At 40.3% G+C, this 18,522-nt stretch overlaps 1 protein-coding gene across 4 annotated transcripts in view; it reads left to right on the forward strand.

Moving 5' to 3' along the window:
* The first annotated feature begins 7,817 nt into the window (after window positions 1-7,817).
* The window catches only part of VPS13C (vacuolar protein sorting 13 homolog C), a 223,006-nt gene continuing 212,301 nt past the window's right edge, over window positions 7,818-18,522 (forward strand). For all 4 annotated transcript variants that reach the window (XM_066274748.1, XM_066274749.1, XM_066274750.1 and 1 more), the window contains exon 1: window positions 7,818-8,095. In XM_066274748.1, the coding sequence (XP_066130845.1) occupies window positions 7,996-8,095 (100 nt within the window). In that variant the 5' untranslated portion in view covers window positions 7,818-7,995. The remainder of the gene's footprint in view (window positions 8,096-18,522) is intronic.

Here is an 18,522-nt window from a genome sequence, read left to right on the forward strand (position 1 = left end):
CGTACATTGGGTCCCACCTACTGTACCTGAGGTCCAGCGTCAGAGGGATCTCTCACCGTTCTGCCGGGAGCAATGGCCAGGAGGGGCGCGCAGCCTCTGGGAAATTCAAAGGGCGTGCGGCAGGGTTCCAGTACAGCAGTCCAAGGACAGCCAAGGTAGCCTTTATACCTGAGGCCTGGAACGCCCGCAGATGGGCGGGCAAGAGAGAAGCTGCTTAGTAACCTGACTCCAGGCCTCTTTCCACCCGCATTGCCTCTGCCACGTGGCCGAGTCCGCTACGCAAATTCAAAAGATCCAGTTCCCTTTCTCTTCTGCTTTGGGTAAATATGTTATCCTCAGAAACCTTGAACAAGTTTCTATTTCCTCACGTGCAAAAGAGGGTTAAATCTTTATACTGTGTCGCAAAGTCATTGTGAGAATAAAGGGACACAATAAATGTGAGTGAATAGAACTCTACACCCACCGTTAAAGAAGATAAAAGTTGGTTTGTCTTATTCTTACTTAATACCTTATTCCAAATTTGGCTTTCCCGTTCCCAGCTTTTGAAGTTTCTTAACTTGCTTTCTGGTTTGCTTGTTTTTTGTTCTGGTTTTAAGTACATTTATTTATTGTTGTTGATTGTAAAATCACTCTGGTTACAAGGAACCTTACAGAGGGTTGGAAATATTCAACATCTTGATCTGGTTGGGGTTACAGGGGTGTACCGGTATGTAAAAAAATCATCTAGCAGGCATACATTAATGATTACATATAAGATTGTATATATCTTATACCTCCATTTAAAAAACATTACAACCCATCTTTTAAGTGCTGATTTTTGATTGGGAAAATAGATTCCTGACTCCCACTGAGCTATTGGAGCCATCCTTTGGAGGCACTTGGACCACATCTGGCGTTCCTAGGCTGTGTTTACTTAAGAGACACTTTCCCTTCCTTTTGAAACTTACATGTGTTAATTCTCTAAGAAAGATGGCTTAGGTTAAAAGAGAGCTCAGGCACTTTGCACAGTGTTTGTGTGTATGCCAGCTAGTTCTGCCTGAGATACTACCTTGCAAATTAATTGTTTTTCCAAATAATTTTTAATAGATTAAATTGAATTTATGCAAAGGTGATTTCAGGATGGGACATGTACATTTTAATTACAGGGTATACACCCACAGGTACTGTGTTTGTTGATTTACATAAGTCTCTAGAACTGTCACATAAACTTGCTAATTATGATTAGTCATAGTAACTTATTCAAGTTCACAATAGTAATGGGAAACGGAGAAAATAATACACACTAACAGGCAAAAATGAGTTGTTTTGGAACATAAATGAACCTAATAATGTGAAATACTTAACACTGTGCTTGCTTTGGACATGGTAAATGCCAATACATAGAAGCAGTGATCATTATTATTAATAAAAATAGAAGGGAGGTTGTAGACTATAGTGATTAAGAAAACTGTTCTGAAATCAGATCTGGTTTGATTCTAGAATGGTGGCTCTCTATGTGACCTTGAGCAAGTTACTTAGTCTTTCTAAGCCACAGTATCAAAGTTAAAATTAGGAGGTGGAGTCTTTGGGAGGTAATGGGATTAGTGACTTTATAAGAGAGACCCATCATAATAATCATAGTATGTACCTATATCAGGGGTAGTCAACCTTTTTATACCTACTGCCCACTTTTGTATCTCTGTTAGTAGTAAAATTTTCTAACTGCCCACCCGTTCCACAGTAATGGTGATTTATAAAGTAGGGAAGTAACTTTATAAAATTTATAAAGCAGAGTTACAGCAAGTTAAAGCATATAATAATAATTACTTACTAAGTACTTTATGTCAGATTTTCACTAAATTTGGCAGAATAAATCTTTATAAAACAACTTACTATAGTTAAATCTATCTTTTTATTTATACTTTGGTTGCTCCACTACCACCCACCATGAAAGCTGGAACGCCCACTAGTGGGCGGTAGGGACCAGGTTGATTAACACTGACCTATAGAGTTTTGTGAGTATATAATAAGACAATGTATTTTTTTTTTAATTTTAGAGAGAGAGAGAGATAGGCACAGACAGACAGGAAGGGAGAGAGATAAGCATCAACTCATAGTTGTGGCACTTTAGTTGTTCATTGATTGCTTTCTCATATGCGCCTGACTGGAGGGCTTCAGCTGAGATAGTGACCCCTTGCTCAAGCCAGCGACCATGGGGTCATATCTGTGATCCCACGCTCAAGCCAGTGACTCCACGCTCAAGCTGGTGAGCCCATGCCCAAGCCGGATGAGCCCACACTTAAGCCAGCGACCTCGGGGTTTCGAACCTGGGTCCTCAGTGTCCCAGGTTGACGCTCTATTCACTGTGCCACCTAGTCAGGCTATATAAAACAATGTTTATAAAGAGTTTAGCATAGAGCCTGATATACACAGAGTCTGATATTATATTTAGTATTGTTATGGAAGAGAGCAAATTGTTTATTAATTCATCTATTCAATCAAAGCAATATTTACTGACTGCTCCCTGGGTTCCAGCCATCATGCTAGGTAGGTGGATCCATGCTATAAAAGATCATATCAGCTACGTACATCTGTAAGAAGAGGAATGAAACGATGAGGATGAAATATTTTAATTCCATATGGCAAAGACAGGAATGAGAAGAGACTATTGAACATTATTTATGTATATATTTAGTCTGGGGACAGGGCTGGCAGGTCTCTGGGTTTACCATGACCTTGGCTAGCTAGCTACTTCAGATCTTTATATCTCTCCACTCTTGGTCAAAATTCTGGAGTCAGTGCTAAATCTATGGGAGGATAATTACCAAACTATATAGTTGTGGGTCACATGCATGTATTTTGACTTAACTTTTCTCAGGAGACAGATACTGTTAGCTCTGCAAGTGAGAGCCCAGACAGCCTTGGTTAAAATGATGAGACACACAGTCTGAGAAGCTGGCTGAGATGTTGTTAAGAGCTCTATGTCATGGTGGGAGAAAGGAAAAAAGCACCAAGCCATGAGAAATAATGTAGGGGTGAAGAAAAATGTATTTTGGAGTGAATCTGTCCTAGGTTCAAATCTATTATGCAGCTTTTTAGCTCTAGGACTGTGGGCAAGAGCTACAGTCTTTGAGCCCACAATGAATAATGGAGGTAATAATGCTTATCACATAAGATTGTTGTGAGGATTAAAAATGCATGAAATGTCACTCACATAGTGAGTGCTAGCTAACAGTTCCTATTTATTATTATGAAGGTTTGCTTGGCCAGGGATTAGCTGATTCACACATAGGTTCCTTTAAAAACAATTTTCTTTTTGGCCAAACAAAACAGATTTGCTTTGTTTTTGTTAACAATGCACCTTCTTCAATAATACTTTCAGACCGTTTCCTGTATAAGATTTCTTGAAAACAGCGGAGATGTGCCCTTGCATGGCTGGTTCCCTGTGACCACATTAAACCTTATGTTTAACTTTGGAAGCATGAGCTATGTAGTACTTGGGAGGATGGTGTAACAGGATTAGACCCTGCGCCTGGAACACACAAGTCTACTCCAAGGAAGACAGTGGTCATTCTGATCTCACAGCTGTAGTCACGGGGACCTCTGGTAATGGAGATGGCAAACAATTCTGTGAAGTGAACATAAATAGATCACCAACCATGGAGGCCAAAGGTGTTCTTGGAATAGAAGGAAACAGAACAATTTAAAGCAGACTTTAATATGTAGGAGGTTGGATGCCAAGGAAAGCAAGAAGAGAGTTTACAACCAAATAATAATATACTGGTATTCTGATTTATCCATCTCATTCAACAGAACTAGAGTATGGAGTAATGGAGAGCATGCAGACCAGAAGTCAGGACACTTGGGTTTTAGCTCTGACAGTCACTAACTTGTGAGACTTTGGCAAGTCCCTTAATTCTATCTTGCACTGTTTTCCATGTGTCAAGTAAGAGTTGGATTAACAAGACGATATTTGTTTTCCCCTGGGTCTAACACTTGAAATCTATTCCCATACTTTCTCCCACTTAACCTTTTCACTTTTCTGACAGTCCATGGTATTAATGCTTATTTTCTAGCTTTCTCCCATATTTCCTTTTTTTCCCCAAATCCCTTTTGCTTTTTCTCAACAAACTCCAGGGTTAGGGAATGGGGTGTGGATTAGAGGTAGTGTGAAGCTAGAATTTCCTACTTTTCTATTTTTAAGCAAGAGCTGATATTTTTTAAAGTGTCACTAATTTTGACTTTTAATTTTATTTTTTTAATATTTAAAAAAAATTCTTATTTATTTATTTATTCATTTTAGAGAGGAGAGGGGGGGAGTGAGAGAGAGAGAAAAAGAGAGAGAGAGAAGGGGGAGGAACAGGAAGCATCAACTCCCATATGTGCCTTGACCAGGCAAGCCAGGGTTTTGAACCGGCAACCTCAGTGTTTCCAGGTTGATGCTTTATCCACTGCGCCACCACAGGTCAGGCTTGACTTTTATTTTTAACAGAAAAATATTTTGCTTGTTTGTGTTTATTGTTTAATCTCTCATTGCAGTTTCGTTTTTGCAATTGCCTTTTTTGTCCTCATTGTTCTTAGCCAGAATTAATCTGAGAACTATAATTACTAGAATGTTTCTTTTCTTTAGATAACTTCTGTATCCAAATTCCTTTGGTTACTGGGCTCTACATTAGAGTACTAGTGGTGTTTCTTGACATTATAGTTTGTTTTGGATAAGGACTGTAAATTTATTCTTTAAGAAGTATGGGAGATTTGGGGCATTAAACAATCCCTCAAAACATACTTAAAAGTTTTTAATACTATATGGTAATAGCATTATTTATACTGACAATTTTGCGCTGCATTTTCCACCCTGAGATTTTTCTCTTCTGTTATTAACCTTTCAAAGTAAGATCTCCAAGAAGTCCTACTAGCCTAGTGGTGATTGAACTGTAATTATTGAAAGAGAAAAGGATGACAGTGCTCAGGGAATGGGAGAAAATTAATATATTGCTCACAAAAGTTAGGGAATATTTCAAAATGACTATGAAGCGATAAAATATCCCCTAATTTTTATGAGCAGCATACTTGCTGTATAATTCTGGATAAATCACTTAATATTTCTGAACTTAATTTTCCTGTAAAATGGGGACAGTACTACTACCTGCATTACTTACCTCTCAGCTCTTTTGTGAGGATTACACGGAAGTGCACACCTTGGCATACAATGGCATAATAGCTCATGAGGTATAACTGAAGAAATATTAATAAAATGGAATAATGCATATAAAAGTACCCATATGCATTATTCTTTCAAAAGTATAAAGTATCATAGAAGTGTAAGGAATTATTATTAGTATTGTCTTCTTTTCCAACCAGATCCTACCTCTGTTCCATTCACTTGACCTTGCTATTCTGCCTGTGGCATCTTTTATTTCATCTTTGTTATTAATACATTGTTTCTAAACTTTTTATGATGAGCCTGATTAAGTCCCAATCATTACTTAATATTTTTGTTTTGCATTCCCCTCAGTGCATAGTTGGTGGGAGTGTATAGGAGAGAGGGACTGTTGGAAGAGGGGGTTGGATCAGGAACAGCTTGAGGACAGATTGAGGAGGGCTTTCTGAACACTGTGAAGTTACTGGATATTTTTGATCAAGTGAGTAACTTGAGCTCACCAGTGCTTTGGGAGGACAGCTCCAGTGGCAATGTGCAGATGGAGGGAGAAGGGAAAAACTGAAGGCCAGGAAGCCAATAGAAAGTGATTCCATGATCCAGGTGAGATATAAAGAGAATTTAGGAAATATGGTAAAAGCAAAATGGACAGGTTTAGCTGTTAATTGGTTGTGGATGGTGAAGGAAAGACTTGCAAAGTGCCTTGTAGGTATTTTGTCCAGGGTGACTGAGCTAGAAAACGCGAATGGTTAAGAATTCATTTTCTGTCTGACCAGGAAGTGGCACAGTGGATAGAACACTGGCCTGGGATGCGGAGGACCCAGGTTAGAAACCTCTAAGTCGCCAGCTTGAATGCAGGCTCATACAGCTTGAACATAGGATTACCAGCTTGAGCGTGGGATCATAGACATGACTGCATGGTTGCTGGCTTGAGCCTGGAGGTCACTGGTTTGAAGCCTAAGGTCACTGGCTTGAGCAAGGGGTCACTGGTTCAGCTGAAACTACGCCCCCTATCCTGTCAAGGCACCTATGAGAGAGCAATCAATGAACAACTAAGATGTGGCAATGAAGAACTGATGCTTCTCATCTTTCTCCCTTCCTGTCTGTCCCTCTCTTTCTCTCTCTCTCTAAAAAAAAAAATCCTTTTCTGTGTGTAGGAGTGAGGATAAAGGTGAGTATTGATACTACTGGTTAATATTGGTTCTTTTATTTCCATAACAGCAATTACATAAATTTAACTTTCTTGTTTCTTTTCCAGTAGATTTTGAATTTAATATATTTTTTTTCTTTTTGATCCTGTCTTAGTCCTTTCAGGCTTCTATAACAAAGTATGATAGACTGGGAGATTTAAAAACAATGCAGATTTATCTCTCCCAGTTCTGGAGGCTGGAAGGACCAAGGTCAAGGTGCCAGCCAGTTCAGTCAGGTGAGGCCCTACTTCCTGGTTCATAGATTGTGGTCTTTTTGCTATCTCTTCATATGGCAGACAGGAGAAGGACCTCTCTGGAGTCTCTTTTATTAGGGTATCTTCCCTTTACCAGGGCTCTGCCTAGTTACCCAATTTCCTCCTAATGACCCCATCTCCTAATACCATCATATTGGGGGTAAGGATTTCAACATATACATTTTGGGAGGCCACACTCAGTCTTACAGTGGTTGTTTAAGAACAATTAACATAATTTTTCAGCGGTTGTATAGCAAAGCAGTTACTAAATGCTAAGGACTACAAATAACCTATTATGTCTGATATTTACTTGTTTACTGTATCTCCACAGCCTTTTAAAATATATTTTAGAAAAAAAAGTCCAGATCTTTAAAAAGAATTGGTTTGTCAATGGGTAAGTTTCAATAACATTGACAGCCCTTGAATGAATGAAATACCAGTTTTGTTCTTTGTTTTCTTAGTGAGGTAGATAACTAAGGTTGTTGGCTTGAGCAAGAGGTCACTAGCTTAGCTGGACCCCCGCCCCAGGCATATATGAGAAGCAATCATTGAATAAAGTGCTGCAGATTTCAATTGATGCTTCTCATCTTTCGCCCTTCCTGTCTCTCAAAAAAAAAACAAAACAAAAAAAAACCAAACAAACCCCCTCCCAAAAAAACCTGAGTTAATTAAAAGCAAATCAAACAAACACAGAAGGTTGTAAAAGAATGAGTTAAGAAATGCATATTCAGTTCCCACTTTATTTGCCATTTTATGATACACCTCTCACTTTTAAATTATTAAAGAGTATTTTCAGGAAGCAAAAAAGGGGAGACCTTGCCCCTGCCGGCCTTGGTATGTAGTGGAACAAAGGTGCAGAGCCTCCTATTTCCCACCTGAAGGGGTGGTGGCTTAGGAGGTGTTCAGCATGGACACCAGGTCTGGGAAGCGCCGCGCCCGTCGGGTGGCATCAGGCCGGTCGCAGCTGCTTCTCCCCTACAGAGTTGAGCTCTCCGCAGACTCGAAGTCAATGGAAGGCGAAGGCGGCCAAGCGGGGCTGCCACATAGATGTGCCTGTGCTCAGTAACTCTTGCCCCGCCTTTAATTAATATCCTTCTCCTCCGGTGCAGCCGCCGGGGATCGCTGCCTAGGCAGACTGAAGGCCAGCTTCCCCTCCGCTCCTCCGCCCGCCCTCCGCTGGCAGGAGGTGCAACTGCACCAGGCGGTGTGAGATTGGGGCGGGGTCCACGCACCTCGGGTCCCAGCGGCGGCGGCGGCGGCGGCGGCGGCGGCGGCGCGCCTGCGCACAGTCAGGGTCACGCGCAGCGCGGGGGCGGGCCGGCGCCCGAGGGGCTGTCATTCGTCGTGCGGGTCACCGCCCTCCGCTGCGCCCTGCCGTTCCGGCTCCGCCTTCTCCCGCCGCCTGAGTCCCACCATGGTGCTGGAGTCGGTGGTCGCGGACCTGCTGAACCGCTTCCTGGGGGACTATGTGGAGAACCTGAACAAGTCCCAGCTGAAGCTGGGGATCTGGGGCGGTAAGCGAGAGGGCGCGGCCGGGGGGCTGAGGGCCCACGCTGCGGGCTCCTGGCCCCAGCTGCAGCCCCGGCCCTGCTCCCTGAGCCGCCCGAGACCCCGCCTCCCGCCAGCTTGCCGGCGGGGCTCCCCCTCCCCGGCGGCAGGTGCGCGGCGCCCGGAGGCCTGTGCCCACCTCTGCCTCCCTTAGGTCCTGGCGGACCAGCCCGGATAGGGAGATGCGCGCGGTTGCGCTCGCGCAGCCGGGTCCCTGAGGCCCAGGCCCCTGCTCTGTCCCGCCCTGCATACCCTGGGAGGCCCCTGCTCAGCCCTCGGCGCGCCCTGTTTGGTTCCACAGCTCCGGCACCTCGTGGAGTGAGGATGGTTGCGTGGTCGCACACGCTCAAATAAAGTGACATCAATGAAAAGAAGGAAAATTGCCTTTCGCAGTTAATCCCGGCATTTAATAGCGACCAGGAGCTGGTTTCGTTCCATAGGATTGCAGGCTTTGGGAAGGGATGGCCAGGGAAGAGCATTGCGAAAGGCGGGTTCAGAGGGCTTCTTACCCAATATTGTCAGATTCGGAGACAGCGATTTCTTTTTTACGTTTTTGCATTTCCCTTAACAAGAAGAGTTTCAGTTTTGTTTTGGAGCAATAGGAAGGAATTCAAGCCACGACCAGCATCCTCATTAATTAGGTGCAAGCCCAAGAATTTACACCAGCTTTTCTTTTTAGGCGTTAAGTGTATTGAAGTGGACAGAAAGGAGTATGCTTATATCCTCTTTAAAAAGCATAATTTTTGCACTAATTACGCGTCAAGCTTTGGAAACATTGACGATACTTTCTAATTCTACAAAAGACTTGGCGATTTTTGTCAGCTTTGGAGGAAAATCAAAGAATTTCTTTTAATTCAGTGAGCAAATCGACTGTGGCCTTTGAGCACTTGAAATATGTTTAGTGCGAATGGAGACATGCTATAAGTATAAAATACACAACAAGTTTTGAAAATAAGAATGTAGTATATAAGTTTTTATGTTGATTACATGTTGAAATAATAGTATTTTATTATATTGGATTAAATACGTTATATTTATTCTCCGTGTTTCTTTTTATGTTAAACTTTTTATGTTAAACTGGCTCCTAAAATTGATACAGTTGAATCTTGAATGTGTTTGAACTTTGTGGGTCCCCTTATACTCGGATTTTTTTTTTTTTTTGTGATAGAGACAGGGAAAGACAGGAAGGGAGAGAGATGAGAAGCATCAATTCTTCGTTATAGCACCATAACTTTTCATTGATTGCTTTCTCATATCTGCTTTGACCCCGGGGGGGGGGGCAGGCTACAGCAGACCGAGTGACCCCTTGTTCAAGCCAGCGACCTTCGCTTCAACCGGGTGAGCTGTGCTCAAACCAGATGAGCCAAAGCTCAATCCGTTGACTTTGGGTTTCGAGTCTGGGTTCTCTGCGTCCCAGTCCTACACTCCATCCCAGGGGTCGGGAACCTATGGCTTGCGAGCCAGATGTGGCTCTTTTGATGGCTGCATCTGGTTCGTAGACAAATCTTTAATAAAAAAATAATGTTAAAAATATAAAACATTGTCATGTAGTACAATCCATTCATTTCCTACTGTTCAAGTTCATGGTTGTGGGTGGCTGGAGCCAATCACAGCTGTCCTCTGGGATAACAACAAATTTTTATTGGATAATTCATAACGTACACGGGTCGTTGTATGGCTCTCACGGAATTACATTTTAAAATATGTGGTGTTCATGGCTCTCTCAGCCAAAAAGTTTCCTGACCCCTGCTCTATCCACTGTGCCACCACCTGGTCAGGCTATACTCGGAGTTTATAAATCCTGCCTTTTTCAAGGGTCAGCTGTAATTACATATGTGAACCATATTGGGCAATGTTGTTAATAGGATCATTTACTGAGTGCTGCCTTAAGTGTGGAGCAGCCTGCTTTTAATAGTTCCTGATCATTTGATTGGTTTGTATGGCTTGCTCAACAGTAGTGTTTGGTTCACATGTCCTAATAAGTAAAGAAGGAGACACTTAAGGAATTATACATCCAATGCCTTCTGCAGGGACAAAGTGTTTCTTAAGAATACTGTCTAATACAAATTATTCCTTCTAGTTTGTGTATGTTATTTGAAATCTGAAAAGGCACTGGGCTAGCATTTAGTAAACCTGGATTCTAGGTGGTTGTGTTGGACAAGCCATTTATATACTTTACTTGGCCTTCGTTTCTTCATCTTAAAACTTTAATAGACAAAAATCATGCCAGATAATGTAATACTCAAAATTACTTCCACAATATTGTGCCCTGTTTACCTCAGACAATATTTTTAAAGCAATAAAGTTTTTGGATACATTAGAAGATTGCTTCCCTACCAAATCTTGTTTTCCTTTTTTTTTTTTTTTTTCTTTAAAATTAGAGATTGAAATAGGTAACATCTAAGGGTCCTTCCAGAGCCAATATTCTGTAATTCTAATGTAAATGTTTTTCCTGTGGAAATTTGCCATAGGATTTTGAACTTTTTCACAATTAAAATGAAAATGCCATAATTTTATTTCATTTACTCCTTTTTGGTGAAATATAGGAAAAGCGACTTTCCTTTCATCTCATTTTCTTCTATTTAGAATACGGTATTCTGCTAGTGGCCAACATCAACTTTATAAAGGCCTGAGCCCCCCCCTTTTTTTTCTTTGAGGAATTGCATCCAGTGGAAGTCCATTCAGGGATTCCCTCAGCTTTATCAGCCCACTTCTGTAATGTTTTGTTGCTTTTTTATTTTTATGGTCGTTATAAAGGAAGCTAGAAGTCATGAGCTTTTACAGTTATTGCTCAGACTATTTTATTTATAACACTAATTCTCCCATTAAAATAGAAGGGCAGAATATGTGAGTTGGCTATTTCTGGTCTTTGAGATATTATTGAAATTTATCTTAAGCTTTTTATGGTAAATAAGGGGGAATATTAAGTCAATTTAATAAAATAGCTGATCTTTATACATCCAAACTGAAGTTTTTATATAGTTGTCCCAGTAGAGCCCAAGCTCCACGTTGGTCAGGCGTCCCTGATTCGACTTCCCAGTGCAGTGGGATACTCCTGCTTATCAGCAGGGCTGCAGCCTCTTCGAGACTACTCTTGAGGCGGCTATGAGGATGCTACTGATAGTGACAACACCAACTGCCACCGGAGGAAAAACAACTGACACACAAGTTAGTTGCAAGAATCACATGGCAATTTATTACAAATCCTTTTGGTGTGCCTGGGTACAGCTTAAGGGGGCCCATCAGCGTGTTCTGCGTGTTCCTCTCGGCTGTCTTTAGTCAGAGCTCAGAGTGGTGTGGAGACAGTTCATGTTCACGTTGGAGTCTGGGTGACTACAGCAGCAGGGGTCCCTCAGCTTTAGTACATTTTTTGGCCAACGCCTTCTAACGGGTGTCAATCTGCAGGATTATCACCTCAAACCACTTTTTTGGGAGTTCCTCTCAGGGAGCCCTTTTTATGTTAATCTACTGAAATGTTACATCAAACCACTTTTAAGATGTTCCTAGGGAAGCTTCTTATTTATGTTAATTTACAAAGTTACGACATCAAGCCACCTCTTTTTTTAATTTATTTTAATTTATTTTTATTCATTTTTAGAGAGGAGAGAAAGAGGGAGAGAGAAAGAGAGAGCAAGGAGCGAGAGATAGAGAAGGGGGGAGGAGCTGGAAGCATCAACTCCCATATGTGCCTTGACCAGGCAAGCCCAGGGTTTCGAACCGGTGACCTCAGCATTTCCAGGTCAATGCTTTATCCACTGCGCCACCACAGGTCAGGCAAGCCACTTCTTATCTATGTATACCTTCACACATGCTAACTGGGCCCTGCTTGAAAGTTAGAGTCTGTTTATCACATCTGCACACACTATGTTTATTCCTATCCAGATGGCATAACTTTGTTTAATTTCCTTAATTTTAATATTATATCTTAATTAATTTTTATATATCTTCCATATTTTTTATATTTCTATATATTTAATTACTATAACATTACTACAACAATCTTATTTGAGAACTGTTTGCTTTAGCAAATAAGGTTTATATGTCACAAAATTAGGCTTTTTCAGTTTTTTTTTAATGTTAGATTTTAACATCTTGAATAAAGGAAGAATTCAACCTGGAAAACTTCATACAGTTGATATTAATATTCTTTGGATACCAAAACTAAGTTGATACTTCTTCAGTGGAGTATTTGACTAGGAAGGCCAAGGCAGTGATTTTCAGCCAGGGATGGCTTTGCCCCAAGAATAAATTAGGCAATGTCTGAGACATTTTTGGTTGTCACAATAAGGGGCAAAAGTGTGCTACTGGTATCTAGGGGGTAGGTCCCAGGACAAAGAATTACTCAGCGGAAAATGTCCTTTGAGAAACCACAGTCTAAGGAAAATATTGAGGTTGTCTTCTGCATTTATAGAAGACCTCAGGATGCTGAACAAGTTGTAGAAAGAAGTAAAAAAGAACTTAGAGGCATTATATGTCTCATGAAATTTATAAGAAAGAAAGAAATGTCTTAAGAAATGACTGAATGATAATCATGTTTAAAAGGCATAATCTTTGCTTGGATGATACCAGAAAGTAATTTTAAGAATAAAAATGTTAACATAATTTGAAAAAGATTGTGCTGTGTCCGTGATAGCGAACCTTTTTATAAACACCACCCACTTTTGCAGTGCTGGTCAACCTGGTCCCTCCTGCCCACTAGTGGGCTTTCCAGCTTTCAAGGCGAGCCAGTCGCAGTGCTATCACTGTGCTATGTATATACAGTCATACAGGCATGTGGATAAAAAGTTGTAGAGTGAGAAGGATGGAGATAATTATTTGAATGTCTAGAATCAGGAAGTATTATACAGATGTTGCCTTTAAATTGGAGAAGCATTCTTTACATTTCAGTTTTCTTATCTGTGAAATGGAGAAATAACTTTGTGAGATAAAGAATTTGAAAATCTTTTGTATATGATTATAGTTATTAAACTGTTAATACTGATGATAAACCTAGCTGAGTGATGGAAGACAGCGTGCATTTTTTTACTTTTTTGTGTGTGTGTGACAAGTAACAGAAAGAGAGAGACGGGGACAGGTAGGGACAGACAGGAAGGGAGAAAGATGAGAAGCATCAATTCTTCATTGTGGTACCTTAGTTGTTCATTGATTGCTTTCTCATATGTTTTGACTGGGGGCCTACAGGAGACTGAGTGACCCTGTGCTCAAGCCAGCGACCTTGGGCTCAAGCTGGTGAGCCTTGCTCAAACCAGATGAGCCCACGCTCCAGCCAGCAACTTTGGGGTTTTGAACCTGGGTCCTCCGGGTCCCAGTCTGATGCTCTATCCACTGCGCCACCTCCTGGTCAGGCAGCAGTGTTTGACTTTATTTTTGTATGTTTCTTCTAGACTTCAGATTTTAGGGTTTTCATATATATTTTTTAAGACTTTATTTTATAGAGAGAGAGAGAGGGAGAGAGAGAGAGAGAGAGAGAAAAGGAGGGAGAACGGGGGGAGGAGCAAGAAGCATCAAATTCCATATGTGACTTGACTGGGCAAGCCCAGAGTCTTGACCTAGTCCTCAATGTTCCAGGTCACAGCTTTATCCACTGTGCCACCACAGGTCAGGTGGGTATTCATATTCTATAGTGTGGTAATTTTGTGTAAAGCTAACACTACATAGGTAAACATTTCTCATTTTCCAAACAAATTTCTTAAAAGAAACAAAACCTATTTGCATTTGAGTTTACACTCAGAATACTTACATTACCTGCTAGTTAGTTTGTTAGTCAGGTTTTTCAAAGGTTCAGAAAAGTACCTGGTGGGCATAGTGCTGCCTTGGCAGGTAGGAAGGTTTATCTAGGTTTTTGTTCTCCACAAAGTGCTACCAGGAAATAAATTGCATAGCCTTTGGCCATTTGAGGTGTTTCCAGGATATAACTGTTTTAAGAGTAACAACCTTTTGACAAGGTATGTTGAAATGCTAGATCTTTTGCAATTTGGTTTAAGTAGTAGTGTTTGATATGAAGAACCTTTGTTAATTTGGTTTTTCAAAGTGATTGACTGGAAAGGCAGGAAAATCCTCCATTCAGAATTCTGCTACTCTTGTTTCCATTTGCCAAGTAGAATATACTGCACTGAGAGGCTGTGATGTGTTGGATGTAAGGTGACCAGGAGTAGGAGCCAGGTGGAATACCCTCAGTTTGTAGTTCGGCAAACCAGGCTGAGCCGGTGCTGATTACTGTTACTGTCCCTTCACCTCAGCACCCCTGACACTTTTCCATCAGCTGCCAGATTTTGTTGGAGCAGAGCAGCATAAGGAGGGAGGAAACCTGGGATCTAATTCTGTCTGTGATTACTGCTTAGGTGTGTGGCTTTCGGAAAATTACTTGATAGTGACAACTTGTTTCTTACCTGTAAATGAGAGGATTATTCAGTCATCTTTTCTGGCTTTAAACTTGTGTGATTTGAACACGGCCAGAGCAGCTTGTGCTCCTTCCATAGATAAGTCGTACTGCTACTTGCTCTGCCTTTATGATAAAAATGATCCTTTTTGTTCTTCACTCAATTCTGGCGAGCAAAGGCCACAGTCATGAAATATATATGATAACATAAATGAAACCAGTCTTTTGCTGATGTTTGTGAATCCAAATCTGATTCATTACATTGTCTTAATAGGTAGTTGTAGGGATCTTGAGAATGCAAGCAAATGCAGACCTTTTTGCTTCTTTTTACCTTGACACATAAAACAGCATATCTAGGTATTTCTAAACTTGTAGAGAAATATTTTTTAATTCTTTCCTCCCAGCCAACATTTGGTGTAGTGAAAACCACATTTCATATTAGCTAGTCTAGATGTAAAATACAAAATAAAAATTTTAATATTGTAATATGTTTAGGTTTAGCTATCATTAATTAAAGCAATGCTTAAAAATTTAAATTGAAGACCTTTCTGTCCTGGCTGGTTGGCTCAGTGGTAGAGCACTGGCTTGGCATTTGGATGTCCTGGTTCAATTATCAGTCAGGGCACCCAGGAGAAGCACCCACCTGCTTCTCCACCCCTCCCTTTCCCCCTTCTCTCTCTTTTTCTCTTCTCCTCCCGCAGCTATGTCTCGATTGGTTTGAGCTTATTGCCTCAGACGCTGAGGCTGCCTCACCGGAGCCTTCTCCTCAGGTACCAAAATTAGCTAGCTTGTGATAATGGCCCCAGTTGGGCACAGCATCAACCCCAGACTAGGGTTGCGGAGTGGATCCCCATCAGGGCACATGTGGGAGTCTGCCTCTCTATCTCCTCTCCTCTTACTTGGAAAAGAAGGAAAAAAAAAAAAGAAAAAAAAAAGAAAACACCTTTCTACATCTTTAAATAGCATCAAAAATTTAAAATTAACCTCTTTTCTAGAAATAAAACTGGAAGTTGGTACTGTGGTAATCATTCTGCTAGGAAGCTCTGCCACATTACTCACTACTATGGGATCCCTGAAGTGTACTGGAAAGGGAGATAGTGGTAATATGGCAGATTTCCAGCTTTCTTTGCCAAGACTTCCTGTTTCAGTAGGGAAGTGGAAAGAGTAAGAGTTTATTGTTTCCTCTCCCTCCTGCTTTTCCCTCCCAAGACAAAGTCACTGTGAACTCATATTAAAAGGCGTCCAGATTGATTCATTTAAGTTGAGGAGCTATATTCAATTGAAATGAATCACTTTATATTTTCTTCACTATTTGCTAAAACATTAGTTATTAAAGTAACTTGATTTATGCTCAAAAAAACGACCATTCATTTACTTTAGCTCACTTCTTTGAAAATGAGTGCCTGAGTATTTTGCTATACTTTTAAATAAATGAGTGCTTACGTTATAGATACGTAAAGTAAATCTTAAATAAAGAATAAATACAAACATTTTTATTATTTTACAATATACAAAGCTTGTTTAATGGCCTGGGGCATAGCATTTTTGTTTCTTGGTTCATTTTTTTTTTTTAACCCTTTGAATTGTGAGTTTTTTTATGCTTGCTGACCCCAGGAGTGAGTTTTTTTCAAAAAACGAAATTAGTTCCAGTTAGTTTTATTAACTTAAAATAATGTTTGTTTGATAACCAGTTTATGGAAACAAGAACATATATTTGCCTTTTTTTTTTAATGTTGCCTTACACATTTTTAAAATAAATTGATCATACTCGATTTATTTTAAATGATGGTCAGGAGGCATGAGGACTTACATACTCAAAGGTTTAATCACAGCTTTGGATTAATTTCTGTGTTTTATATTAGGAACATTGCTCAGGGAATCAGGAAACATAGGTTCTGATTCTTAGAGGTGGATTTAATGGCGGGTGCAGTGGGCGAGTGCCCTGGGTCCCGACTTCTGAAGGGCCCCGCAAAACCCCAACTTTACACTTTTTTCTAATGACACCAAGTTTGGTTTTATATGTACAATTTTAACATTAATAGTACATAATATTTTTTATTTATTTAAAAATACGGTTAATGTATTTTTATTTTTCCTCTTTTTTTCTCAAAATTATTTTTAAAAATTTTAATTTATGATTTTAATTCATTGTGTTTACATAGATTCAGGTGTCCCACCGAATATATCTTTCCCCATGCCCGAGTTCCCCTTAGCCCCCCCCCCCCCTTTGTCCCCTTCTCTCTCTTAAGGGGCCCAATATTTTCTGTGCCCAGGGCCTCAACCAACCTTAATCCACCTCTGCTCTCAGCACTGCCACAAGTTAATTGTATAATTTTGGATGAGACATCTAATTTATTTCCTTCCCTCTCTCCCCTTCTCCCTCCCCCTTCCTCCCTATTCCCTCTCTCTCCCTCTTATCCCCCCTCTCTCCCCCTCCTTCTCCCTCCCTTCCTTTTTTTTCTTAAAGATTTTATTTATTGATTTTACAGAGAGGGGGGAGAGAGAGAGAGAGAGAGAGAAAGGTGGTGGATTGAAGGGGAGCATCAGCTCATAATAGTTGCTTCTTGTATGTGCTTTGACCAGGCAAGCCCAGGGTTTTGACCTGGTGACCTCATCATTTCTAGGTTAATGCTTTATCCATTTTGCCACCACAGGTATAAACACCTAATTTCTTTAGGCTTTAATTTCTTCATATATTAGTGAGGAGAGATTAGGTTTTATAGATCTTTATGGTCTTAAATAATTATAAATCATAACATGAATTTCTATCTTTTGTTTTTGGAAAAATGTAGATTTTACTTTTAATTATTTTTATTTTTCAATTTCAGTTGACATACAATATTATATTGTATCAGTTTCAGGTGTACAACCCAGTGATTAGACATTATATAACTTACTAAGTGATTATCCTGATAAGTCTTATACCAATGTATGTAGTTATTGAAATGTTATTGTTATTTTTTAAAGATTTTATTTATTGATTTTTAGAAAGAGGACATAGAGGAACTGGGGAGGAACAGGGAGCATCAACTCATAGTAGTTGCTTCTCATATGTGCCTTGACCAGGCAAGCCTGGGGTTTTGAACTGGCGACCTCAGCATTCCAGGTCAATGCTTTACCAGCTGCGCCACCACAGGTCAGGCTATTGGAATATTATTGATTATATTCCCTATGTTGTACTTTATATCCCCATGACTCTTATGTAACTACCAATTTGTACTTTTTATTTTTTTTTAAGGGAGAAAGAGACAGGAAGAGAAAGAGAGGGGGAGGAGAAGCATCAACTTGAAGTTGCTGCACTTAGTTGTTTATTGATTGCTTCTCATACATGGCTTGAGCGGAGCCAGTGACCACCTATTTAAGCCATTGACATTGGGCTTCAGCCAGAAACCTTTTGGTTTCAAGCTAGCAACCTTTTGGCTTAAAACCAGTGACTTTGGGAACATGTTGATGATCCTGTCCTCAAGTTGACGACCCTACACTATGCTGGCAAGCCCACGTTCTAGCTGGTGACCTCAGGGTTTTGAACGGGAACCCTCAGTGTCTTGAGCCAATGCTTAATCCACTGTACTGCCACTGGTCAGGCCAATTTGTATTTCTTAATCCATTCACCTTGTTCACCTGTCTCCCCAACCAGTGGTGGGATTCAGTCAGTTTGCATTGGTTTGGCAGAACCGATACCTAATTTTTAGTTGAGTTCTGTGAACTGATTGTTAAAATAGCACTTGTAATCAGGGTTCTTTCTAAAGTGGGCAGCTGCCCAATGTGGAAATCACAAATTTACATTCCTTACTTTTTTTAATGTTCATCTGTGCAACAGCATATTCTAAGCACCCATAGTAATATTCATTCCATCCATAGGAGAAAATGTTTGATGGAACTATGCTTGTAATAATTTGTTTATTCATTTCATAAAACTCATTATACCTTTGAACCTAGTCAAACCAGTCTTATTTATAGGGGTTTAATTACCTATGCCTTAACATTTACATGAGTTAACACATTAGGATCCTA

Source organism: Saccopteryx bilineata, chromosome 4 (genome assembly GCF_036850765.1).
Source record: "Saccopteryx bilineata isolate mSacBil1 chromosome 4, mSacBil1_pri_phased_curated, whole genome shotgun sequence".
In the NCBI taxonomy this organism is placed as follows: Eukaryota; Metazoa; Chordata; class Mammalia; order Chiroptera; family Emballonuridae; genus Saccopteryx; species Saccopteryx bilineata.